Source organism: Bubalus bubalis, chromosome 9 (assembly GCF_019923935.1).
Source record: "Bubalus bubalis isolate 160015118507 breed Murrah chromosome 9, NDDB_SH_1, whole genome shotgun sequence".
Lineage (NCBI taxonomy): Eukaryota > Metazoa > Chordata > Mammalia > Artiodactyla > Bovidae > Bubalus > Bubalus bubalis.
Window position 1 is genome coordinate 36,938,978 of NC_059165.1, and position 27,123 is coordinate 36,966,100.

The following is a 27,123-nucleotide window of genomic DNA, read 5'->3' on the forward strand; positions in this document are numbered from 1 at the left end:
ATTTTAGAAAAATAGGAATTCAGGATGAGTACACAAAAACGTAGCTCAACTCATCAAGTCTGAAGCCTGGGATGGCCACTTTGTGTGAGTACAGTATGGTCAAATGAGGACACAGTCATAGGCTCGACCACCTTCTAAGTCTTTCAGTAAGTCTTTCTTCTAAGTCTTTCTTTAATTTTGTAAATGTAAACTTCAGTACATTTTGCTTTCCCCAAAACAAAGGATACTACATTTGAACACCAGTCAGGTATGACTCCTGTTGTTCCTGTCTATGTCCTCGGTGAAAAAGTGGGGAGTCAGGACTGACTCACCCCCAGACCTGGAACCGTACTACACAGATTCTAATTATGCCCTGGTAGACTCATTTCTATATAGAAATATAGGATGTAAATATTGTTCTAAAAGGAATATGGTCTTTGCCTAAAGTAAATGTGTAATAATGAACAAAAATAGTCAAAGTTCTTTGGATCCTTCTGTTTACTTCTACAAGATCAAATAGCACTGGACAATGCCTGTGTGAAAAGGTGAATCACTGGTTCCAGACCAGTTCAGAAAGCTTTACCAGAGGCATCTAAAGCCAGTTCACTTCAAACCGCATTCACTGGCACCAACTGTGTGCCAAGCACTCTACATGGTGCTGAGGACCCAAAGAAGAGATGACAAGGATTCTGCCCACAAGGCACTCACAGTCACTAGAAGCAGATTGTGAGCATAAGTTCTGTGATGACCTATTATCCTAAAAAGAAGAAAAAGTAGCAAGCACATACATTTATTTACTTTATACTCTATGAAACTGGGCATATTTCGAGGTGGCAAATGTCAATTATCCAGTTTGTATTTTACTTAGTGTTGTAATACGTCTTACAAGGAAAAAAAAAAAAAAAAAAAAAAAAAACAAGATGTTTGAGTCTTCATGCGTGAGGGAGAAGATTCCTCTCTCCTGTTCCAAACCCAAACCCATATAATTACATTCATGATTCATTTAGAGCCCAAAGACACAGAATAGAAGACAATATGATGTTAACGTCAGTCCACTTGTTTCAGCTCTAGAGATGCATGCATTAAACTTGAAGCATTCTATGTTACTGAAATATTTACATCATTGTACATGTGATGTGGAGGAAGTTTCCTTCATATCTTGGAAGGGAGATATAATAGATTTCTAGTCTAGGTTCCTATATTTAAAGCAGGTTATGATTTTTCTCAAATTAGGGAGATATCCTTTGGGAATCAAATTTACCACAACTTGATCCCAGAACAGAGGGTACACTTTTGGTTCTTTTGCATCTAATTGTATTTTGAACTCAGGAAGGATAACACCATTGTAAATAATAATGGCTTTCACAATTGCAATTGTTGTAGCTGAAAGAAAAGCTTGTATTGTTTCAATGTTCTTGCTCTAATTTCACTTTGCCTTGCAGGTTTTGAGACACAGCAAACATTACACTTCAAATTACACTTAGCATAGGAGAGTTGGGTGCAAACAATATGACATGAATACAATTTACCAGGCTGGAACACGGAAACAAATTCAAAGTATGGTAAACTACACAGGGGATTATGTAAGTAGACTTAGAAAGGACGTCTTCTCTTCATGAGATTTAGTGAGTAAGACCCACATCAGTAACACCCATACCTCTTCACAGGTAAAGGTAGGAGACCCAATAAACCAGATTGAACAAGCAGAAAGCAGTGGGGAAGAAGATCCGCGCATAGGAGTCCATCTTGGCAATACGGATGTGTATCCTCCCGTGTCTCCAAGCCCCTGTTCGGCAATCTTCAAAACAGCAGAAAAAACTGGCACAGTCCTTGCCATCCAGACACTCATACCCATATTCTTCATCTCTCTCTTGAAGGTGTGTGGCATTGTTCATTTGAATGGTTGCTGATCGTGGGCGGATGTCAATTGTAGGGGCCTGAGATGGAGTAGGGAAGGAGAGGGATCAGAGTTAGTTTTACCTGATAAATCCCAGACCACGTCTCCACAATGTCCCCAGTGTGCAAATGATGAATCTGAAAATGAGTACTCAGGGAATCGCTATGACATCATGATCTACAATGGTGAAATTGAACTTAGAAGGATAGCAGTTGCAGATTTCAAATTTTGAGCTTAAGCAGTGCAGCTGAAAATAATACCACCAAGCTAATAAGCTATAGCAAGAAGATTGAACACCAAAAGAACTCAAAGTTTGAAGATTTAAATCAAACAACTACATGGAATCTTATTCTAGTAAGTATTAGATGTGAGGTTGGTTACATGAAGGCATTTAATGGTGTTGCATGTGAGTAGGATAGAGAAATAAAAATGAGTCAATTGTGAAATCAAATTTTGTGTACATGCTTATCTATATAGGCAAATAGTAAATCCCGTTACACTGAGCAAATGTGTTAAACACTTTTAACAGAAAATGTTAAGCTGTATATAAATACAGAAGCTTCCTGAGTTTATACCACAATGGTAGGGCTTATACTTTAAAGTAATATAGTACTTTGCCTAACATCACCCTTTAGAAGCTTCAGAATGTCAGCAATATTAAACTACATGTGAGTGAAATTTTTTAAATGTTACTAGCTGTCAAACTCTCTTGAGGATTTGAGAAGAAACTAGTACCAATTAATTAAATGTTAATCTAATCTTTGCTGCTGTACCAATTATAAAATTGCTAGAAAATTCAATTTATTTAATGTTAATTTGGTAAGTTAGTTTTAGGAATGATATATATACGAACTCTATTGTCTCTGAATCAGCTATCAGAAAGTTCAGCTGAGAATAGAAATCTCATTGAATATTGTATGATAGAGCCAAAAGGCCCCTGGATAACCCCAGAAGGAAGAGATGGGTGTTTTAACCTAAAGCATTTCAAAGACAGTATCATTTTTATACAGCCAAAAGGTAGAGTTCAGGCCAATGGAAATTTTTATATGTACTTATTGAAAAACAATCCTTTTTTGAATTAGGACTTACAGAGTTAAATTTTAGGACATAAATGGAACTTGGTAGGTACAACCAGTGAAACTGGATTCCATTTTTATCTGCAAAGAGAGGGTAAGTCTTGGCTTTGATGTTTAATGAGGCCCACTTCACTAATGACATCTCATAGAGCTTAGAGATTTTTAGTCTCATGCTAGGTCAAAACCTCTGAATTAATGTAGGGTTGCTGAATCAACTCTAAAACTCTAAAGTACTTTCTCCACCTTAAATGTGTTATCTCTAGTAGAATGCTTAAATGTCTATTCATAAAAAATAAATAAAACACCATGTAAGCATTAATAGTTAGATCCAGCAGTTGCATGCAGTGAATTTCCATTCCAAAAACATTATACCTTGAAGGAAAACATCCGAAGAAGCTTTGGGTTTGTAGACAGAAAAGAGAATCGCATTTTTTTAATTAAAAGAAGGGAAAAAAGGAAAAAAAAAAAGAGAGAGACAAAATAAGATAAATTAAAAATACATTTTGAAAACATAGCAAGTGAAATGAACTGAAATTATAAACACAGAAGGACAGTTCTGAGCTTAGAATAAAGTATATGCCTAATTTGGAAAAGGAAATTTTGGTGATTCCTAGGGAAATCTTTGATAAATTAATCTACAATGATTTAACTGCAAAATTCAGTGCTGCCCACTTGTAAGGAAGCTTTGTTGCCTATTTTCCCTGTATAGAAATGCTGATTTTATTTTCTGATTATCATTAAGGAGAACTTAACTAGGAGAGTCTTGACATAGTGAACCCAAGAACATATTAAATGGGAAAGTGAAATTTTAGCTTCTCAGTCACAACTTGGACTCTAGCTAGTTCTGATAAATCATCTAATTGGCTTAAAAGGGAAATGTGCATAGAGTTCTTGGGTAATTTCATTTTTGCAGTTTCTTCAATTCCCTTTCTCCTCTGTTACCTTTTCTCTTTCTGCCATCCTCAGGACCAGGACCCTGGTCTAAGGAATCCAAGTGTTTCTGTCTCTGCAACAAAATCCACTCTACAATAGAAAGGGCCAAAGGGCTTTGTCCACTGTCAGTCCTCACTGCCTTATTACTACTGGCAGGTAATAATGCTGCATGGCGATAGAATCATCTTTTGGGGGGGAAATGAAATGGCAAGTGAAGAAGGGGGAAAATAAAAAACAACACGACAAGGAAAATAAACTAAGGATAGAAAAGATGCAAAGGTAAAGAGAGGCCATACAGAAAAAGAAGGGGCTGCAGAAAGTGTAGTGATTGGGAAATTGAAGATAAGCATTTCTTTTACATTAATCATCAAGAATAATGATGCATCTTTCTTTACCTGTTATAATGTTTCACAGTCAAATAAACGTGTGCCATTTGTCAAATTTCACCTGGGTTTCTGAAGATGCATCAGGATTCAGGCTAGAATCAGTGGTTATAATTCAGCCCCCCAAAGTCCGTGGGTCAGAAAGCTAGCCACTGTCATGGCCCTCACCAGGAAAGGCTATAAATTCAGGAGGGTGGGTAAGTTCCTTTGCCCCATTTTTGTAAAGAAATGCACCTTCACTTTCATCGGGCCTCCTGTGAACCAAACACTGGATTTAAGTGGGCAAATGGGTAGCTACGTGCTCTTTTCAGCATCCATAATACAAAACAATTACATTAGGCTTTTATAAATGTGCTTCTTCAACTCTGTTTAAAGTTTGGTGGCAAGGTAAAGTCATCTTACCTGTTTCCAAATCACTGAACTCAATCCAGGTTGGTAACTATATGAATCATCAACATCAGCCATCATTATCATTTTAATGCCAGTTACTATTTAATGTCTTTTATATCCATTACACTTATTTTTCACAGCAGCCTCATAAGATATATATAAAATAATACTCATTTATATACGAGAACATGATAACACAGGGAGGCTAAAAATATATATTTTGAGTATAAAACCAACAGAAGTCCTCTGGCAATGCACACACACACACACACACACACACACACACACACTAAATGATTTGCAAAAAAAGTATGGTGATCCCTGAAACTTTAAGAACCTCATGGCTTCCTATTGGAAAGCAGTGGATGAAGGACTTAAAACATCAGTAATTTTAAAACATTATAGTTAAGAGTCAGACAGCTGAAAATCAGGGAAACCTAAAATGACAGCTACTAAAAGATGAATGCAGTTTCCAGTCATGGTTATTCTCCCAGTGAAATGAAGAGAGCAACAGTCTGCCTCGGTGAATCAGGTCTCTCCCGATTAACTGATGACCATGATGAATCCTGGGAGCCTGGCCAAACTCACACATGCTATCTTCACCTTGGGGCCCAAAGTGTGGATAGCCCACAGATAGGCCAAGCGAGGCCAAACCAAAACAAAAGCAGGCGATCTTTCTGCGTAAAAATGTCAAAGGGCCCAATGAGAAATGATACATACAGGGTTTTTCTTCTTTTTGTCTTTGTCCTTGCTTGGTTTCCGGTTGCTGACAAAATAATGCAGAGTGCCATACTCCACCAAAGCAGAGAAGACAAAGATGAAGCAAACAGATACAAAGAGATCCATCGCTGTGACATAGGAGACCTTGGGGAGAGACTTCCGGGCAATGGTGCTGAGGGTAGTCATTGTCAGGACAGTGGTGATTCCTGGAGGAAGGCAGGATAAAACAGACCCTGTGACCACATCAGCACATTGGATAACTGCCTCACTGGTGAGACTAAACGTGTTTTGTGACTTCTGAGGAGTGGCCTCAGTTCTGGGAAAGGAGGCTTGACTGGAATTCATTCACATTGTTCACAGATATGTATCGCCTGCCTACCATGTGTCATCTCCCGTATGTGCTGAGAAATGTGCTAAGAATGTGCTGACTTAGTGCTGAGAAATAAAATAGACAAGGTCTCTGCCCATATGTCCCTTATGTATGCCCATATGTATTTCAGTGAGAGACACCACCATGAATCAAGGAAGCAGAGAGAAGTATAATGACAGATTATGGAATGCACCGTGCAGATGGACAGGGGCAGTGAGAACTTAGGTGGAAGGCCTGTTTGAGGAGGTTATATTTAAGGTGAAGCTTAAAAAATTAGAAAAAACCAACCTTCTGGCTATCAACACTAAAGTAGCAAAGAGTCGGACACAACTGAGCGACTGGACAGAACTGGCTAAATTAATTAAAGGGAGGTTCTGAGGAAGGGAAACCTTTTCTGGTTTTAATTTTTAGAATACCTGGGATGGGCGGCCAAGTCACAGTGATGCTAGGTAAATAGAAGTTACCTAGTTAAGTTATGCAGAGCCTGCCCAGGAGTTTGCATTTTATTCAAAGTGTAAGGAGAAGCCCTTTAAAGGTATTAAATAGAGGAGGTACTTCGTGTGTGACTGACAGGTTCTGATGTATAAATTCTTTAGAGACTATTATATGATGAAAACAGGCATCTCAGAAATGATATAACTAATATTTACTGAAAATGTCCTTGTGCCAGGCACTATGATAAGTATTTCATGTGCATTCTCTCTTTGAATCTTTACAGCAGATATTTTCATTTTGATTTTATAGTTGAGGGAAAGGAAGCCAAAAGACAAGCTCTGTGTCAGATAGTAAAGTAGCAGAAAGATTTGAGCACAGAAGTTAAATGGCTGATTTCAAAACACTTCTTTTTCCCATTGTACAACAGTGCCCCAGAAAACTAGTTCTCCCCAATAATTGTTTAACAACAAAGTTAAGACAATCTCTATGTATTTACAGCTGTGTTATTTATAACAAGGCAACATGGATTCAGTATTTGAATAGGTTCCAGCTCTAGTTATAGTAACTCAATTCACTTCAGTATTCTAGGTTTCAGTTTCTGCATCTGTTTGACTATCTTTTTGAAGACCCATCCATTTCTTATCATGCTATGATTTTAATTCAACATTTCTTATCATGACTGGATGCAACTTTTCTGTACTCCAAAAATGGTCTTCCCAAGCCTTTACTGTCTGTAGCCTTGTGACTTAACATTTATACTGGAGGCAGGGGAGAGGGGAGGTTTCTGTTGTCTAATGCTGTGTATTAATTCTCACTATTACTAGGACCAAGATGTGGAGAATGCAATGGCACCCCACTCCAGTACTCTTGCCTGGAAAATCCCATGGACGGAGGAGCCTGGTAGGCTGCTGTCTATGGGGTCGCACAGAGTTGGACACGACTAAGCGACTTCACTTTCACTTTTCACTTTCATGCATTGGAGAAGGAAATGGCAACCCACTCCAGTGTTCTTGCCTGGAGAATCCCAGGGACGGGGGAGCCTGGTGGGCTGCCATCTCTGGGGTCGCACACAGTCAGACACGACTGAAGCAACTTAGCAGCAGCAGCAGTAGCAGTAGGACCAACATACTTCTAGGAGAGAGTCAATGTCCCTGCCTCAAAGAGCAGTGCTGGGAAACTCAGAAGGAATCAGACATGAGAAACTTGAGGGGCAGGGGAAGGAAGAACAGTATCACCATACAGGAAAAGAGAAATAGGATTTTCTTCTCTCTTTACAACATGGGTACAGAATGCTCCAAAGATGGTTAAGGGAAGACAGCCACTCTTGAAGAAAGGTTAAGCCAAGAAGGACATTGACCTTTCTCTTCCTAATTGCTCAGGTTTTTTTTTTCAGAGCCATTTTTGAAGAGTTTGGGTATATTTCTAAGAACACTTAGCTTAGTATCAGGTTTGTATGATACATTGTGTGTTATGAAATTCTAGAGAAGGGAAAGATCAGTGTTGGTTAAAAGAACTTCACAGAAAGAAGTAGCCTTTAATAGAGGCCTTCCACAAGGAAACTTAGTCATAAAGACTGAGGCCTCTCTCGCGTTCCATCATTAGCGATGATGGAGTAATCCATCTCTCTGTCTAGTCTACATACTTCGTGACAACAGATAAAACATGGATCTTGATGTCCATTGTAACCCCATAGTGATTATAGAGCTAGGACTCAATATCTGTTGAATAAATAAAATGATTGAAGAATAGTGTATACATGAAGATCAAAGAGACTCAACCTACATATGAAAATAGGAATCCATATTTATTTGGGAGGATCATTTTAGTTGTACATAACAGTAGCTAACATTTAAGAATCTCTTTGTTTGACCAGGTGCTATGTCAAGCATATGTATAATAATTCCAGAATACCCTCAAAATGAGGTAATAAGCACTGTTATCCTTCTTTTTGCAAGTGAAAAAACAAAACAAAACAAAACAAAAAACTGAGCACAGAAAGAATAAACCAGTAAGAGAGATAACCTACAAGCCCAGCAAGTCTGACTTTATGTGCAATGTTCTAAACCACATTGTTGTATTTCTTCTCTATAAATAGGTCCATAATGTGCAGGATGAAGTACCGCATTCTTAGGAGTTATTAGGGATTTAGCTATCCCAAATCCCTAATTTGGGATATGATGTGGATCTGTGAATCTTCCATGTTGTTATGATGGAAACAAAAGCATGGTCTAGCTTCTCAAGTAAAAACTGGGGATGATAGTGACTTCATGAAGATTAAATTAAATCATGAACATAGAGTGACAATTCCTAGTGAAGTCTCAATAAATATAAAGTGTTATTATCATTTACTTTAGAGAAGAAAGATCTGCGTCTCAAAGTAAAAAAGCTTCATTTAGGTTGTCTATGTATTAATTCACGTAGAAGTTCTTGATTATACCTAATCACAGCTGATATTTTTGTGGGATAATTTCAAAAATTAATTGGTACTTTCTTCACTTCATTCAGGCCTCAAAGCAAAAATGACCTATGAGCAGTGAAAATGTCAGTATTCATAGCAGATATCATGGATAAGTTCACTTAAGAAAATTTGGTATGTCTGATATTATTAGGCTACATGGAAGTTCATCACAGGCATGTAAAGAAGAATCTTGAAAAGTTCCTTCAAGATATTTTCAGGTCTGCTTGGAGCCACAGAGAACAGTGAAGAACAGACAAGTAGTGATTCTAACTGATTTACCAACCAACAAGATAGCTTAATGTGTTTCGTTTGATCCGTGTGGTTTTTTAAGTCCAGTTTTGCTAAGCAAAGACACTAGACTTCTCTTACTTGAGATGGATGAAAAATATCCATAAGCTTTTTTCAGTTCCTTCAGTCTTGGCATGAAGTAAGCTCTTTAGGCATGTTGCTTACCTCATAACTTGGGTGAAAAATGCCAAGAGGTATTTTCCTCGTTTAATCCATCCATCATCCTTCAGTTCAGTTCAGTCGCTCAGTCGTGTCCGACTCTTTGCAACCCCATGAATCACAGCATGCCAGGCCTCCCTGTCCATCACCAACTCCCCGAGTTTACCCATACTCACATCCATTGAGTCAGTGATGCCATCCAGCCATCTTATCCTCTGTCATCCCCTTCTCCTCCTGCCCCCAATCCCTCCCAGCATCAGAATCTTTTCCAATGAGTCAATCTTCGCATGAGGTGGCCAAAGGACTGGAGTTTCAGCTTCAGCATCAGTCCTTTCAATAAATACCCAGGACTGATCTTTAGAATGGACTGATTGGATCTCCTTGCAGTCCAAGGGACTCTCAAGAGTCTTCTCCAACACCACAGTTCAAAAGCATCAATTCTTCGGCGCTCAGCTTTCTTCACAGTCCAACTCTCACATCCATACATGACTAATGGAAAAACCATAGCCTTGACTAGACAGACCTTTGTTGGCAAAGTAATGTCTCTGCTTTTCAATATGCTATCTAGGTTAGTCATAACTTTCCTTCCAAGGAGTAAGCGTCTTTTAATTTCATGGCTACAGTCACCATCTGCAGTGATTTTGGAGCCCCAGAAAATAAAGTCTGACACTGTTTCCACTGTTTCCCCATCTATTTCCCATCATCCTTATACCATGATTAAACCTCACCAGCTACCACCTATGTACTAAACTATACTCAAGTGTTATAACCTTCAAAATGACCTCGAATGTTGTGATTTGCACTTAGAAAGCAGTCACTCTCTTAGCCACGTGGATATATTTATCTCACTCATCGAACAACGTGGCTCTCTGTTTTGTGGCAATAAACTTTTAAGTTCACAGGCATTTATTGTCATCTGGTTCAACTCTTGATTGTAAACATTGGAAAAGATAATTGGACCCAATGATCTAGGTCAGTGTTCCTAAACCTAAACCTGATCACGCCGTAGAATCACCTGAGGAATTTTTTTTTAATCCTAAATTCCACCACCGCCCCCCCCACCCCACCCCACTGTGTGCTCTCAGGAAATTAAATAAGCATATCCTGGGGTTGGACAAAGGCAGTTGTACTTTTGAAGGCCCTCTATTGTTTTAAATACACAGTTGGACTTAAGAAGCAGTAATCTAGAGACCTGAGACTGCAAAGATAAAGTTGAGAAATTGGCTCAGCTCACCACCTCACTTTCTCCCACAAGTGGCCCTTCAACAGGGCCTCGCACCCAGAGCCAATCTAGGTCTCATCATCCAAGGCACACATCTGCTATTAGCTGGCAGTGGCCTTGTGAGTGCCATTTAACCTTATGGTGCCTCTGCTTCCTTAGCTCTAAAATTGTGATACTAACCTTTGTTTTCATTACAACTTCTACATGCAGTTATTCTAAAAAGTAGGAAAAGCAGGAGGACCACACTGAGGATGACTGGCTTACGGTAAATGATCTATGAGCAAGAGGGGCGCCTACCTGCTATTTGTTCTGTCCCTCCTTCCTCAGCCTACGCTCCTTCCTTTCTTCTCCCACTATGGTCTCTTGCTGGTGAGCATTCATTGATCAAGTGGTGGAAATGAGCTAGTACTAAAGCCTTAAGAGGGTTTTTTAACCAGCAGGAATCTAGACTTCAAGAGAAGAGATTGATTTGAAATCTTTCCCTAAAGATATTTTTGGGATTGGTGGACTGGAATGCATCAGTATGCTTGTTTCATCCACTCATACGTGCATACCTTACTTGAGTAATCATAGAGGTACCTGCCGTGGACCAAGCACTGTACTGGGAGTGAAGAAGACATTGATTGATACCCTGATGTGACAGACACAGAAAGTGAGTAAGTAATGTGGTACATTCTACTCACGATGACAAGTAATTGTCCTAAAAAGTAGCAACATATTTTGGGTCTGTCTTAGCATGTAGCATTAGACAAGATATTATAATTGTTAAATACAGGCTGTAACATAAAGTACTGCCTATAACAGAAAAAATCAAAATAACCTTATTTTGAAACAGATGGGAGACTAAATTTGGTTTGGAGAAGAATAAATATGCAAATGATGTCCTTTTTTCCCAGTAATCATTGCTGCTCTGTTTTAATAAACTGGTACAGATCACTTTGTTAGAAAATGACTGTAATTGCTCATATTTCTGAGGCCCTACTGTGTTTTGTGCTCTTTGCATGGAGTGCCTGATTTAACCTGATACAAACCCCAACAGTTAGGTACAGGAAATGATATTTCACACGTGAATGCCATTTGTAGTAAAATGTGGTTTGTAGAGACTAAAGGACGTATCTAAGGCCATACCGTGTATGAGGGTTGAAATCCATTTGTTGGACTTCAAAATCCAAGCTCTTAACTATTACATGATACTGCCTCTAGCCAAAGAGTGAACAGGAATTGTGGTTCTAGTTGTCACACAGATGATTAAAGAGGATAGCAGCCTTATAATTCATTTTTCAATAGTTTTAGTTAAATCTTTAGGAAATATTATGTAGTGTGAGAATTCTATTCATGGACCTAGCCTCCAGTGTTCCTGTGAGTCTGTGGCTTTGTAATAATCTTTGAGTCCTCTTCCTTATGTGAGGAAAATGATGTGAAACTCCAAGACAGGTATCACCAGACAAGAGATTAAGCGAACTCCAAATAATCCTTCATAGGTAATCATATTTTCTCAAAATAGTCTTTCCAACAGCTCTTCTGTATAGAGCCAGTTATGTATATGTATATCTTCAAATGTCATCATCATAATTATGCATGTTGAAATTAATCAGTAGCCAGTGGTATGCTAGTACATGTGTAATAATTGATTCCCTAGGAAAAAGGTGCCCCTGATTTTTTGTGTTTATCTGTTTCCATGGTGTTAATATTTGTACCTGGGTTGATTTCAAGCTACCAAACTGGCATCACTGAACACAATATTGGGAAAGGATAACCACGACCAACTCTTATGGGTATACAACTGCCCAGAGACCAAAACAAACAAACAAAAAATTTCCTGAAAAGAAGTTTTAAAAAAATTTTTTATCCCCAGTTACTTTATTTAAAAGATTACCTGGATAAAATCCAGGTCTAGTTGGGAAGATCCCTTGGAGAAGGGAATAGCAACCCACTCCAGTATTCTTGCCTGGAGAAACCCATGAACAGAGGAGCCTGGCAGGTTACAGTCCATGGGGTCACAAAGAGTTGGACACCACTGAGCAACTAATACTTTCAAAGCAAGGAGAGAATTTAGCAAAACAGAGCTAAGAAGCTTCAAACACTGTTTTAATATGCTAGTTTTAAATAAATGGCATTTCTATGTTATTACTAACTGAATTAAAAGCAAATCAACTTAGAAGGGGGAATAAAGATTAATGTTGTTCAGTACTTACCTTGGGACAGTACAACACAAGAAATTGTCTCTCACCTAAAGAAGTTCTGGCTGGAACAGCATCCTTATTGATCCAGAAAGACACCCAAGATAGGACAACAATGAGTGTACAGGGGATGTAGGTCTGGATGGTGAAGTAGCCCATTCTTCTGCTCAGGTCAAAATAGACAGTCATGACCACATAATCCCCTGGAACAGAGCAAAGGTGGACCATGAAAACCCTTCACAAAACTGGAAAGCATCTCAAAATAAGCATGCATATCACTCTTAGGTGCACTTGAAAGTTTTAATCCATTTGCATTAAGAACAAAAAACAACAAAAAGCAAAACCCAGCCTGTATTCACTGCTATATTTAAAATGGATAACCAACATGGTCCTACTGTAAAGCACTGGAACTTTTCTCAATCTTCTGTGGCAGCCTGGAAGGGAGGGGGGTTTGGGGAAGAATAGATGCATGCATATATGTGACTGAGTCCCTTCCCTGTTCACCTGAAACTATCACAGCATTGTTAATCGGCTGTACCCCAGTACAAAATAAAATGTTATAAAAAATACCCAACCTGTACTGAATTCTGATCCTTTAAGAAGCAACGTGACTGCTAGATGAAAGGAAATACCTTTGAGCATATTGCTCATATTTTCTTCTTTCGGGCAATCTTTTACTTTGCCTTCTCTGCTGACTTAATGCACACAATGTAAAGTTTTACATTTGGTGCAGAAGTAGGGGAATCTTTGTTTCTACCCTGTGCCTCTCTTGCCTGCAATGAATTTTAAGATTTGTTACAATTTCTTCTTGTTCTCAGGACCTTTCTCCATTACAAACCAGAGAATTACCTTTGTGCTTGACACTAATAGATGACTATTTACTCAGTTTATAACCAAATTCCTGTGCTGAGACATTTTCTCATGTTTCCATTGAATCAAGTGGTTTTCCTTTATAACAGTTGCTTCAGTTTGTAACTTCTTGTCCATCCCTGTGGTTGTTTTTGTAACATCTGTCTCATTGTTAACTTGTATCTGCATGAGTCCACAGACTGCCCACCCCAGCCCTTCCCTGCCCCTACCACTACACTTAGCATCCCACTGGATTCCAAACAGGCACTCAGCAACATTTGTGAGTAAATGATTAAATGAACAATGTATTTATACATTTAACTATAGAGAAAGAAACCAAAAATCAGGAAGTTGTATTTTGGGACATTTTGGTTATAAAGAAATGTATATAAATATTCCAGAGAGTAGAGTAATTAAGGAATCCAAGAATAACTATACAGCTATGCATGAGAACAATGTAATGTGACACAGTCCCAAGTCTCTGTAATTTGTTAAGATCATGATACATGCATTGTATTCACTTTACAGTACAAACTGTAAAGTACTTATACAGCATATACCATATTGTACCTTATAGCTCAGACTGATTTCAGACAACATCACTTTCAAACACTGTATCTGCTCTCTTAATGTGAGGCCACACATGAGACTACTTTTCAAATGTTGTGTCTTCTTTCCTTATAATTTGTCCTAAAATAAATGGGCAATGAAATCCAGATCACGTTTTTTTGTTTTTTTTTGTTTTTAATTACTTGACTTCATGTCTGTGTTTCTCTACTTACTTCAGTTCAGTTCAGTTCAGTCGCTCAGTCGTCTCCGACTCTTTGCGACCCCATGAATCGCAGCACGCCAGGCCTCCCTGTCCATCACCAGCTCCTGGAGTTCACCCAGACTCACGTCCATCGAGTCAGTGATGCCATCCAGCCATTTCATCCTCTGGCGTCCCCTTCTCCTCCTGCCCCCAGTCCTTCCCAGCATCAGAGTCTTTTCCAATGAGTCAACTCTTCGCATGAGGTGGCCAAAGGACTGGAGTTTCAGCTTTAGCATCATTCTTTCCAAAGAAACCCCAGGGCTGATCTCCTTCAGAATGGACTGGTTGGATCTCCTTGCAGTCCAAGGGACTCTCAAGAGTCTTCTCCAACACCACAGTTCAAAAGCATCAATTCTTCGGCGCTCAGCTTTCTTCACAATCCAACTCTCACATCCATACATGACCACTGGAAAAACCACAGCCTTGACTAGACGGACCTTTGTTAGCAAAGTCATGTCTCTGCTTTTCAATATGCTATCTAGGTTGGTCATAACTTTCCTTTCAAGGAGTAAGTGTCTTTTAATTTCATGGCTGCAATCACCATCTGCAGTGATTTTGGAGCCCCAAAAAATAAAGTCTGACACTGTTTCCACTGTTTCCCCATCTATTTCCCATGAAGTCATGGGACCAGATGCCATGATCTTCGTTTTCTTAATGTTGAGCTTTAAGCCAACTTTTTCACTCTCCACTTTCATTTTCATCAAGAGGCTGTTTAGTTCCTCTTCACTTTCTGCCATAAGGGTGGTGTCATCTGCCTATTTGAGTTTATTGATATTTCTCCCGGCAATCTTGATTCCAGCTTCTGTTTCTTCCAGCCCAGCATTTCTCATGATGTACTCTGCATCTAAGTTAAATAAGCAGGGTGACAATATACAGCCTTGACGTACTCCTTTTCCTATTTAGAACCAGTCTGTTGTTTCATGTCCAGTTCTAACTGTTGCTTCCTAACCTGCATACAAATTTCTCAAGAGGCAGGCCAGGTGGTCCGGTATTCCCATCTCCTTCAGAATTTTCCACAGTTTATTGTGATCCACACAGTCAAAGGCTTTGGCATAGGCAATAAAGCAGAAATAGATGTTTTTCTGGAACCCTCTTGCTTTTTCCATACTTAGATGACTTAAATCTGATTTGAAAATAAGACACTTTAAAGAAGACTGTCTTAGCTGGATGAATTATTATTACTTAGTCCACTCCTTCCTTCCCTCTCTCCAGCTTCACTCCACATTCTTCTAAGCTGCTGAGACAGAAGACCCTTCACTGGGTACTCCTCGAGGGAGTCAGGATTCTCTGCTAACCCTGCAGTATTTCCTAAGTGGGGCTATGATTACTTCCTAACACTGCCCTTCAGGGGACTGATAGACTATCACTTGTCTGAATCAGGCCTGGTTAAGGAAGTCATAGTGACCCAGATACTAATTACAGAATTAAGCTCCCATTAGAACATACAGTTCCCTCTCTGAGAGCAGTAATTAGCCATTATTTAGCAATTATCTTTGAAAAGTTAAAGGTAAAATTTTTCTTATTGATCATAAATAGATTTGTGTTAGTTCCCTGAGATGATGCTTCTCTGTGTTGATTTATTTGGATTTAGGCTATTTAAAGTCATAGCATTTCATATATTTGTTTGGTCTCTGCTTTTGTTCTAATCTAGAATATTATTCAATTACAGCCTGCCTCTATTTATTATAAAAATATTTAATTGGAGATGATCCCTATTAGTGTCTTTTTCTTTCATGTTCCTTTGACCACAATACCAGAGGCAAATGTAAGTTTCTTATTCTACCTAAGAAACACAAAGAAAGAAAGGGTTTCTTTTTAAATAATCATATTCGGGGGCACTTTTTCTCCCTAATTTTTCAAGTCCTTGAGAATTCTCTGCATGCAAATTATAATATTTTAAATAAACCTAGACAATTTTAGTAACATCTTTTTACTCTTTATCATGCAAGTAAATGAGAATCTACACATTGGCATTAATGATCTGACTCTTTTAAAGGTGAACTTTAATTTTGCCTCAAGTTAACAGATAATTATCTCAATTCAATTTTCCACTTCCCTTTAGGTCAGAATCTTGACTCCCCTAGCCTATTTATCTATCAATTCCTATTTTAAGGTAATAGCTTCTGAGCATCTTTCATCTTTGCCAACAAATCCGAAGCTTTTCTATCACTAGATTATGGATTCAAACTTGGAAACAGGCCATTTAAAAGCCAAGCAGCTCCACAGTGACAGCCTGACATCTGTCTTATCTCTAAGGCCACATCACTTTTTGTATTTTTAAAAACTCTCAGGCTGAGAAGCCTATAAAATCAAATCCCCTGAAAGTGCCGCATCAGTGATTTCCCCAAGTCCAAAAGCTTTAAATGCCCACCAAGTCAAAGGTGGTTATTTCAGCCACTTCAAATTTATTCTATTGATTTATTCTAACATGATACTTAAAGCCACAGCATCTTAAAAAAACTAGTTTGGTTCCCTGTTTTTGTCCTAATTAAGAATGTAATAGAAACAGGCTATGATTGAGAAGATATATCATTTGAATAATACCCATTAATGTCCACTATTTTTTGTAAGATTCTTATGTCTAGTTTTAGGAAGAGAGCAACGTCAGTGAATAATGGACTTCAATAATTATTTTTTTTAGTTGTCTGTCATATTAACAATTTGAAAGCTTTAAAATTTGAATTTATTGGCGTGTTTAGGCTCATACGTGAAACTACCTCCTCGTCAAAACTTGTTTGCATAAGACATCTGCCCCTCCCGAATGCCCCAAGTAATAAAAATAATTGTTTTCTAGTTACAAGTAATGAGGGCCTACTATGTGCAGACACTGGGCTGAATAGTTTGCATATATTTTCTTTAAAATTCCTAAACATTTTGTCATGGTGTTGAAAAAACTAAGATTTCACCTGGTTCCTCTCCCATGATTCTTACTCCACTTAACTATAGTTGAATAGAGTATATATTACTCTACTGGATTAATTTTGAAAGCATAATTAGTGTTGATATACTCTCCTTTCCTTTCTCTAGTCTCTTTTTATTTGTCAATAAATATTTTTAATCACTTTTATACAAAGAGCACTAAATTAGGTAACATGGAAACTAAGATCTATGAAACCTCACAGACGGATTCTAAATTAAATGGATTGAATGAGAACACGATTATTTCATCTCTCACTACAACTTGGAGAGAGAGGTATTGAGAGAATACAGTGAATTTTGCTTTATCACCCCTTGTTAAACACTTGAATCTGAGGCCTGGCTCCACAGGGCTGGTTTTGACCACAGGAAGATAGGAGAGTTCACTGGCTGCAAATTCATTTGGGGAAAAGTGTTTTCTGAAATTAGATCTATACCTCACCTCACACACAACAATACATTTGAGATGTACTGAAGATTCAGATTTAAGCATGAATATAAATACTACCCCAGAAAGAAATGTAAGAGAACACCTTCATAATCTTAGTGTGGAAGACACTTTGTCAAAGCACAACATAAAATACAGAAGGCATAAAGGAGAAAAAAATTATATCATGTTTAGAACTGTATTATACTTCTTTAAGTAATTTTGAAAGGCAAAATACTGCATTTGAATAAAATATTACCTATATAAATAAATCAAAGGCTAATATCACTGATATATAAGTAATTCTCATTAATTATTGAGACTCACATTTTTAACTGGGCTGAAAAAAAGAATGAACAATTCATAGACACTAAATATGAAGAAAGATTCTCAACTTCATTAGTGATCAGTGAAATGCAAAGTAAAATAATAGTATTTCATTTTTAGCCTATAATATTGGGAAAAAATAAACTGGTAATTTCCTGTACCACAAAATGTGGATGAAGAGCAGAGCTATACACTCTTGGTAGGGGTGTGCCCTGATGTAGACTTAAAGGTAACCTGGAAGCATATAAAATATATTTTAGTTCTCTAAATTTGGAATTAGCACTATAGAGAAAAATGGTTTTTAAATATTGCCTTTTGATTGGCACCAAGTTTTTTTTTTCCAGGTTTGCTCTGCGCCCAAAAGTATGAATAGAATACTCAGTCCTTGGGCAGAATCCCAACCCCTGAGTTTATGTGCCCAGTGGAATAGAGCATAGTGGAAGAGAAAAAACTTTCAAATTTAATCGTGCTGCTTACTTCTATGCTGCTGCTGCTAAGTCGCTTCAGTCGTGTCCGACTCTTAACGACCCCATGGACTGCAGCCTACCAGGCTCCTCCGTCCGTGCGATTTTCCAGGCAAGAGTACTGGAGTGGGGTGCCATTGCCTTCTCCCTAGTTCTATGCATGACACCCCTAAGTATTCTGCATCCCTCACTGGCCCACCATTCCCAGGCATGGCTTAGGCCTGAATTCTTCTGAAATTACATTCAACACTTTTCCAGCAACTAGGTCCTTAGAGGTCAAGAGCAGGCAAAACAACTAAGCTGTAATCTTTGCCATCAGGGAGTCCTCTGGGTAAGAACGACATACGAATATAGCATCATTACTCCATGGCATGCATGCGTGCTTAGTTGCTCAGTTGTGGTGTCTCCTGCACTGACAGGTGGATTCTTTACAACTGCACCACCTGGGAAGCCCTACTCCACGGCCCAAGGACTATATAAAACATAGCTGTTAGTTTACCTTATACACCCTGATTAGATGAAGTTTCTGGCAAGCATATTTCTAAAAGTTCTGCTTAATAATGTTAATATTCACAAACCTCAAAGAGATCCATTCTCTTCACAGATAGTCCAAACTCCTTAGTATGGCCTGTAAGGCTATCTGTAATTTGAATTTAATCTAGGTTTCTCTCCCTCATCATTCTCTTCATGTTCCCAAGGTCCTAAACAAAATAAATAGTTTCATTTCACACTTCTATGATGTTCCTGTCTTTATTCTTCCTGACATCATATCTCTCCCAGATTCCTGCTGCTGCTAAGTCGCTTCAGTCGTGTCCGACTCTTTGCGACCCCATAGATGGCAGCCCACCAGGCTCCTCCGATCCTGGGATTCTCCAGGCAAGAACACTGGAGTGAGTTGCCATTCCCTTCTTCACCCAGATTCCTAGCTTATCTCTTTAATCCTTTTTACTCATTCCAACCTTCCAACCACCCCCAGCAGCAGTACACACTGCACACACACACCCATACTGTGACTAGACCTGTGCTAGGTGGTAGCAATCTTAAGTAACATTTTAAATTAAAAATCAATTCCTTCAGCTGGCCAAGCCAATATTTCAAGTGTTTTAATATTTATTTAGAGCTAGTGGGTACTGTGGGCTTCTCTGGTAGCTCAGATGGTAAAGAATCTGCCTGTAATGCAAGAGACCTGGGTTCAATCTCTGGGTTAGGAAGACCCCCTGGAGAACAGAATGGCAACCCTCTCCAGTATTCTTGCCTGGAGAATCCCATGGATAGAGGAGCCTTGCAGGCTATAGTCATAAAGAGTCGGACACCGCTGAGGGACTGACACCTTCAGTGAGTAATATAATAGCACAGATTATAAAAGTTACTAAGTGATAGAAAGCTCAATTAGATAGTGCTGGTCTAAGCTAATCTTTCTAGAAGGCATTTATGCTCATGCCATTCTCTTCCAAGTTTTTTGGAATAAAATCCATACTACTCAACACATGAGTCTAGTCTACTTTCCCCTGATCCACAATGAACCATCCCAGTTGTATCTCCCACCATTCATAATCTCTCCATTTTATGCCCACCCAGCCTGATTTATCTTCTGCACTTCCAAGGGATACTGTTGTCCTCATTTTCCTAGGATGTCTTCAATTTCTGAAACACTCTCCACATCTCCAATCATGATTGGATGATTGGAGTATGATTCACGTATATCTTCAAACCCTTTCATTATTGCCCATTGATGTTAAAAGCTAAATTAAGTTTTTAACTTGTTCTGTAGGAGTTCTTATGGCATTTCCCTGACTACTCTCCATCTTCATCTTAAATAGTATTTCTTTACACCCCAGCCGGGGTTCTTACAGTTCCCTTAAATGCTCCCTGCTACCACTCACAAGGTGGCGCAGTGGTAAAGAATCCACCTGCCAATGCAGGAGACAGAAACACAAGAGACACGGTTCGATGCCTGGATCAGGAAGATCCCCTGGAGCAGGAAATGGCAACTGGCTTCAGTATTCTTGCCTGGAAAATCCCATGGACAGAGGAGCCTGGTGGGCTACAGTCCATGATGTCACAAAGGGTTAGACACAGCTGAGCGACTGAGCACACACACACACCTCTTACCTTAGAGTCTTATCACATGCTGGTTCCCTCAGCTCAGAGTCTGATATCTCCATCTCTATTTAACTCCATTCTTTCTTCAGATGTAAATTAATGTATCCCATCATCTAAGAAGCCCTTAGTAGATCGATGTTCTCAGTAAGATCTCACAGCACCATATGACTCTCATAGTGCTGATCTTGCTAGGAAGTATGTGATTAGTGTGAATATTGGATTACACTCTAGATTATAATTAATCCATGAACTCTATGAAGTAACTGTAGCTATTTATCTCCAGTATCCATTTACTCTCTATTTACTCCAGCTATTTACTCTCAGTATACTCAGTAGTACAGTGCTGGTACACACAGAAGGAATCCAACAGTTATTTGTCAAATGAATAAATGTTTGAGCTCATATGGCCATGAAAAATATCATGGGTGGACTATACACCCAAAACCTTAAGACCAGGGCAGAAATCAAGGTGGGGTTTTAAAATACTAAATTTTACTTTAGAAACTATTGCTTTTGGAGATATTTCTTACTGGATACCCTGGTGGACTTAATCTCCAGAGATGTAGATATAAGGTCACAGAGAGCTGTTAGCAGCCCTGACTGCTTGCCAAGAAGAAATGAAGGAAAATCGGCCACATCAGAGTGGCTGCATAAAGCTTATTAGAGAATCGATTGGTGATTTGAGTTTTTCAACTAGATGCAATTAGGGACAGAAAAGGACAAAGGGGCTTGGCTGCTGAAACAGCCGTCACTGTCTTCCACATTAAGTCTAATAGGTGTGTTTTTGTTTCAAAACTTGACCATTATTATTTAATCTGTTGCTTGTTCAAGCTTACATGATATGAAAAAGAACAACATAGCAATTGGGGAGAATACAGTGAAAAATGAAAAGTGTAATTTGTAATTATTTTCTGGGCTAAATAAATCTTTTCAAGACTTCCTCTGACTTCTCCACTGAAGAATGGGAGCAGGGTTGTCAGGAAGAACAGGAGATGCTTCACACTAGAAGGCAAGGAGAAATCCAGAATCCCTGCAGGGGCGACATTTGGAGCTCAGCTATGGGAAAATAAGGAAAGCACACAAGGGCAGGGGGACCTGCTAAGCCTGGATTTGCTTCAGCCCAAGGAGAAGAGCTTCCAGGAGGTTCTGGAACAAAGTGCACAAGCAGAGTTAGTGCCACTTGAGACCAGACTGGCAGTCACTTGCCTCCCACAGGCTGAGGTGGGGTGGTCTGAATCTCCAAGTTCAGACGGCCCTATGTTGCTCAAGGACATTCTCCAGAAAAGGGGACAGTGATACACTGTTAGCATCCAAACTTTGTAGCACCTGGAGAATGGGGCACACCAGCTCAGAGAAGGTGAGGTGAAAGAGGGGACATCAAAGTGGCCACCGCAAGGACTGGTGTTAGGCTGGGTTCAAAGGTTCTAGTCCAGTCACTCACAGGTTGTGTAATTTTAGGCAAGTATAGAAATTATAAGAGAATATACCTCACAGGGTTATCATGAACATAAAAAGAATTAACATATATAGTGTGCTTGATAAGTTCCTGGTACACAATAAAAGGTCCATTAATGTCAGTTATGATTACAAAGTAGTTTAATCTATGGAAAATAATTAACAAAATTCTGGCATGTGTAAGCATAGAAGAAATACAGTCCATGGAATTCTCCAGGCCAGAATACTGGAGTGGGTAGCCTTTCCCTCCTCCAGGAGATCTTCCCAACCCAGGGATCAAACCCAGGTCTCCCACACTGCAGACAGATTCTTTACCAGCTGAGCCACAAGCAAAGCCCAAGAATACTGGAGTGGGTAGCCCTTCCCTTTTCCAAGGGATCTTCCCAACCTAGGACTCCCACATTGCAGGTGGATTCTTTACCAGCTGAGCCTCAAGGGAAGCCCAAGAATACTAGAGTGGGTAGCCTATCCCTTCTCCAGCAGATCTTCCCGACTCAGGAATTGAACCAGGGTATCCTTCATTGTAGGTGGAGCTATCCAACTGAGCTATCAGGGAAGCCCAGTTTAATCTATGGAAAATAATTAACACCATTCTGGCACATATAAGCAGAGAAGAAATGCTACTAAACATTCAGAAAATAATAAAAATTAGAAATGGTCCTAGCATTTATTCATGTCAATCAATTCTATCCTCTCACAGGTTAAACAATTGAGATCCACTTAAAAAGACAGAGTTGCAGACCTAAGACTCCTACCTCCCAAACCAATATTCTTTTTGGAGTAAACAGCCTGCCCATTTTGAGCCAGTGGTGAGGATCATGGAGATAACGCAAAACAGAAAGTAGGATAAAGCAAAACAGGAAGTGGAACAATTACTGAATAGGGTTAATATAGAAATCTGGTATGGATGACTAGGAGCCCCAACCACAATAAGAAAAATTCCTTTCATTTGCTTTTAAACCTTGTATAATAGACCTGTTACTTTTAAGAGAGTGGAAACTCATTAGTCTAGAATTCCAGACTAACACAACAACCATTCTAGAATTTTCCTTCTGGAGAATAGCTCTAGATGAAAGGAAGCTCAATATTTGCAAAGCCTCCAGGTAGTGAGATAGCCGATAGACAGGCTCCAGGTTGGAAATTCACAATTGGCCAGTCTCCTTTCTGCAGTTCCTGAAGCAAGAGATAGGTGGGCTCCACTGAGGAATTTATAATCATCCTCCCATTTGCTCTCCAAAAGGGAAGTAATAACAGAAACAGGATAAATAGCCAGTCTTTGTCTCTTGTAAACACCTCAAGAAAATAATCATGGCAAGGACAAAGAGAGGCAAAACCCTGTCTGAGTAAAGGATAAGGGAGACACTACACATGCACTAAAAGTCTCCTTGGAGTCAAAAGTCAGGATAATTCCAGGTCAAAGTGAGTCTTGCTCCTCCCAGAAGCATTCACTTTGAGATCCATCAGTGTGCATGCTGAATTTCAACTGAGCTATTTCAAATTCTAAAAGATAATGCTGTGAAAATGCTGCATTCAATGTGCCAGCAAATTTAGAAAACTCAGCAGTGGCCACAGAACTGGAAAAGGTCAGTTTTCATTCCAATCCCAAAAAAGGGCAATGACAAAGTACTTTCAAACTATCACACAAACAAACTCATTTCACATGCTAGCAAAGTAATGCTCAAAATTCTCCAAGCTAGGCTTCAACAGTGTGTGAACTGAGAACTTCCACTTGTTCAAGCTGGATTTGGAAAAGGCAGAGGAACCAGAGATTAAATTGCCAACATCCGCTGAATCAAAGAAAAAGCAAGAGAATTCCAAAAACACATCTGCTTCATTGACTATGGTAAAGCCTTTGACTGTGTGGATCACAACAAATGGGAAAATTCTTATAGAGATGAGAATACCAGACCACCCTACTTGCCTTCTGCAAAACTTATATGCAAGTCAAGAAGCAATAGTTAGAACAGGACATGGAACAATAGACTGCCTCAAAATTGGGAAAGGAGTACATCAAGGCTGTATATTGTCATGCTGCTTATTTAGCTTATATGCAGAGTATATCATGTGAAATTCCAGGCTGAATAAAGCATAAGCTGGAATCAAGATTGCCAGGAGAAATATCAATAACCTCAGACATGCAGATAATACCACCCTTAACGCAGAGAGTGAAGAGGAACTAAAGGGCTTCTTGATAAAGGTGAAAGAGGAGAGTGAAAAAGCTGGCTTAAAACTCAGCATTCAAAAAACGAAGATCATGGCATCTGGTCCCATCACTTCATGGTAAATAGATGGGGAAACAATGGAAACAGTGACAGACTTTATTTGGGGGCTCCAAAATCACTGCAGACGGTGACTGCCACCATGAAATTAAAAGATGCTTGCTCCTTGGAAGAAAAGCTATAAAAACTAGACAGCATATTAAAAAGCAGAGACATTACTTTGCTGACAAAAGTCCATATAGTCAAAGCTATGGTTTTTTCAGTAGTCATGCATGGATGTGATAGTGGACAATAAAGAAGGCTGAGCACTGAAGAACTGATGCTCTTGAACTATGGTATTGGAGAAGAGTCTCTTGAACTGCAAGGAAATCAAACCAGTCAATCCAAAAGGAAATCAATACTGAATATTCATTGGAGGGACTGATGCTGAGGCTGAAGCTCCAATACTTTGGCCACCTGATGCGAAGAGCTAACTCATTGGAAAAGACTGTGATGCTGGGAAAGATTTAAGGCAGGAGGAGAAGGGAAGGACAGAGGAGAAGATGGTTGGATGACATCATTGACTCAATGGACATGAGTTTGAGCAAGCTCCAGAAGTTGGTGTTGGACAGGGAGGCCTGGCGTGCTTCAGCCCATGGGGTCACAAAGAGTAGGATACACTGAGTGACTGAACAACAACTGTGTTCATGCACACCCCAGGGGAGGGTCCTGAGACAAATTAACTAAGAGGAGACAAAGCAAGATGATTGGCCTGAGGGAAGACAAAGACACAGAACACTGCCCCTTTATAAAGTATCTAAACTTCCCAAAGGTAGGACTCTTTCTCTCTGAGCTTGCCTGCCATGGGCCTTTCTGCACATACTTTTCTTTTCAATAATCTTTTTATTTTACTCTTTACCCTCTGCCTCCTCACCTGAATTTGTTCTTGACTAGGCAGGCGAAGGCTAGGGGCCTTAGCCCTAACTGCTGGTCCCTGTGGTCCAATGGTTAGGACTCCCAGGCTGGGAAGCTGAGGCACTGCTTCCAGCTACAGCTCTCTGCTGCTTGCTGCAAACTGCTGCTTACTGCTGCACCCATCCGAAATCAGTAGTGGTTTTCTCTAGATTCACATGGGATCTAGGTATTTGCTAGGGTCTCAGTTCTTTGTTCTCTTTTAATAGAACACTTTTTATTAGTGTACACTAAGTCCCCTGCATACGAACAAGTTCTGTCCTGAAAGCGTGTTCATAAGTCCAGTTTGTTCCTAAGTCTGAAAAAGTTAACCTGGATATCCAACTAACACAGTCAACTGTATAGTACTGTACTGTAATAGGTTTATAACACTTCTCAGAAATAATACATTAAGTAAACAAAAATAAAACATTTTTAATCTTGCAATACAGTGCCCTGAAATGTACAACAGCTGGTGCACAGGGGATGGACAGAGGGCAAGCTGCAATTTCATGCCTGGCGCTGATGGTACAGGTGCTGGCTCTTTGCTGGAACCAGGTGGATGATCGCATCTTCAAAAGTTCACAACTTGAAGGTTTGTATGTAGGGGATTTACTATAATAGCTCCTCTTCCTAACCCTCTGAAAAAGCCACCACTGAGTCTTAGCTTAGTGTGGCTTTTGTAATTTTGAGCCCATCATCAAATTCCAACAATGCAGCAAGTGAATGCACCTTGGGATTTATGTAAATAAAAATCTGGCTCAGAATTCTAAAGCTGAAGACACAAATGAATGCACTTGCTACTTTGATCCATCCAAAGGAAATGCATGTCCCAGCATAATTAAATCGAACTCCTACAAACATCTGACTAGCTACTAAAACACGTTTCACAGAAGGGCAGAGTCTCCAGTCCCAGAATTCAAGTACTAGAGATGTCATTACCAGGTGCAGGGATTTGGATGGATTGTTCAAATTCCCCCAGTAAAATAGGGATAATCATACCTATCACCAGGGCTCCAGTGAAAAACCTTATTTTCTAATGATAGGAAAAGTGTTTTGTAAACTTTCGGAGACGATGTAGGTAGACATGCAGCTTCCTAAGGACAGCTGTCTTGCCAAATAGCATCTATGATATTGGTAGAAAGCTTCCTGTTCAGTGGTTTTCTTTGATTTGTAGCTTTTGTTTAAAGGCTACCTGTAACTGTGAGGAATGATAGTAAAGAAGTCAACCTTGTTCTTGCTAATGTGGCCTTTACCATATCTACCAAAACCACTGATGCCATCATTTTAATACAGTTCACAAAATTTGTGTCCCCAAAATTACACATTCTTTTCTGTTCAATGTGGATTCTGAAGTACAGATAAATTATATAGTAACATGGCTTGAGAGAGAAAGATAACAAAATGCCCATTTATGTGTGGTTCCTTCTTATGTAGAGTATTATTGTGATACCACCAGATCTCACAATATATCTTTTTGAGAAGTCTCATTTCAGGGAAAATTTTTCAACATGAATTTCTATTCCAGTTCTCCTGGCTTTATGTTACTGACTGGAAATATTTTTAATAGCTCAGAAGAGAGATACCAATAATGAACACACACCATATTAGAGTTGTATCTGTCAACTTTGATAAGAAACTTAGACTGGCTTAATGGAGGTATCAGTGGAAATATGAGAAATCCTGAGAAAGATGCAGTCGTTTACTTCCAGTCAACCTTAGGTACATGCTAGCTGAGGAAGGACTTTAGGCTCTTTGTAACCAGTCAATCCTAAAGGAAATCAACCCTGAATATTCATTGGAAGAACTGATGCTGAAGCTCCAATATATTGACCACCTGATGCAAAGAACCAACTCAGTGGAAAAAGACTCTGATACTGGGAAAGATTGAGGGCAGGAAGAGAAGGAAATGACAGAGGATGAGATGGTTAGATGGCATTACTGACTCATTGGACATGAGTTTGAGCAAGCTCTAGTAAAGAACAGGGAAACTTGGTGTGCTACAATCCATGGGGTGGCAAAGAGTCAGACACTACTTACCAACTGGACAGCAACAACTTGAGTTATCATATTTGTAATCTTAGAGCCACAGAAAGGGCACCAATATGTTATATTTTAGTCTTCTGGCATAG

General features: G+C 39.3%; 1 protein-coding gene across 3 annotated transcripts in view; it reads right to left on the bottom strand.

Moving 5' to 3' along the window:
• Positions 1–753: 753 nt before the first annotated feature.
• The window catches only part of GABRG2 (gamma-aminobutyric acid type A receptor subunit gamma2), a 204,628-nt gene continuing 178,258 nt past the window's right edge, over positions 754–27,123 (bottom strand). For 2 of the 3 annotated variants that reach the window (XM_044947360.2, XM_006062396.4), the window contains 4 exons: positions 12,541–12,693; positions 5,379–5,584; positions 3,325–3,348; positions 754–1,916 (listed from right to left, as the gene is read on the bottom strand). In XM_044947360.2, coding sequence (XP_044803295.1) covers positions 1,641–1,916; positions 3,325–3,348; positions 5,379–5,584; positions 12,541–12,693 — 659 coding nt within the window. In that variant the 3' untranslated portion in view covers positions 754–1,640. The remainder of the gene's footprint in view (positions 1,917–3,324; positions 3,349–5,378; positions 5,585–12,540; positions 12,694–27,123) is intronic. The other variant, XM_006062397.4, reaches the window with a different exon arrangement.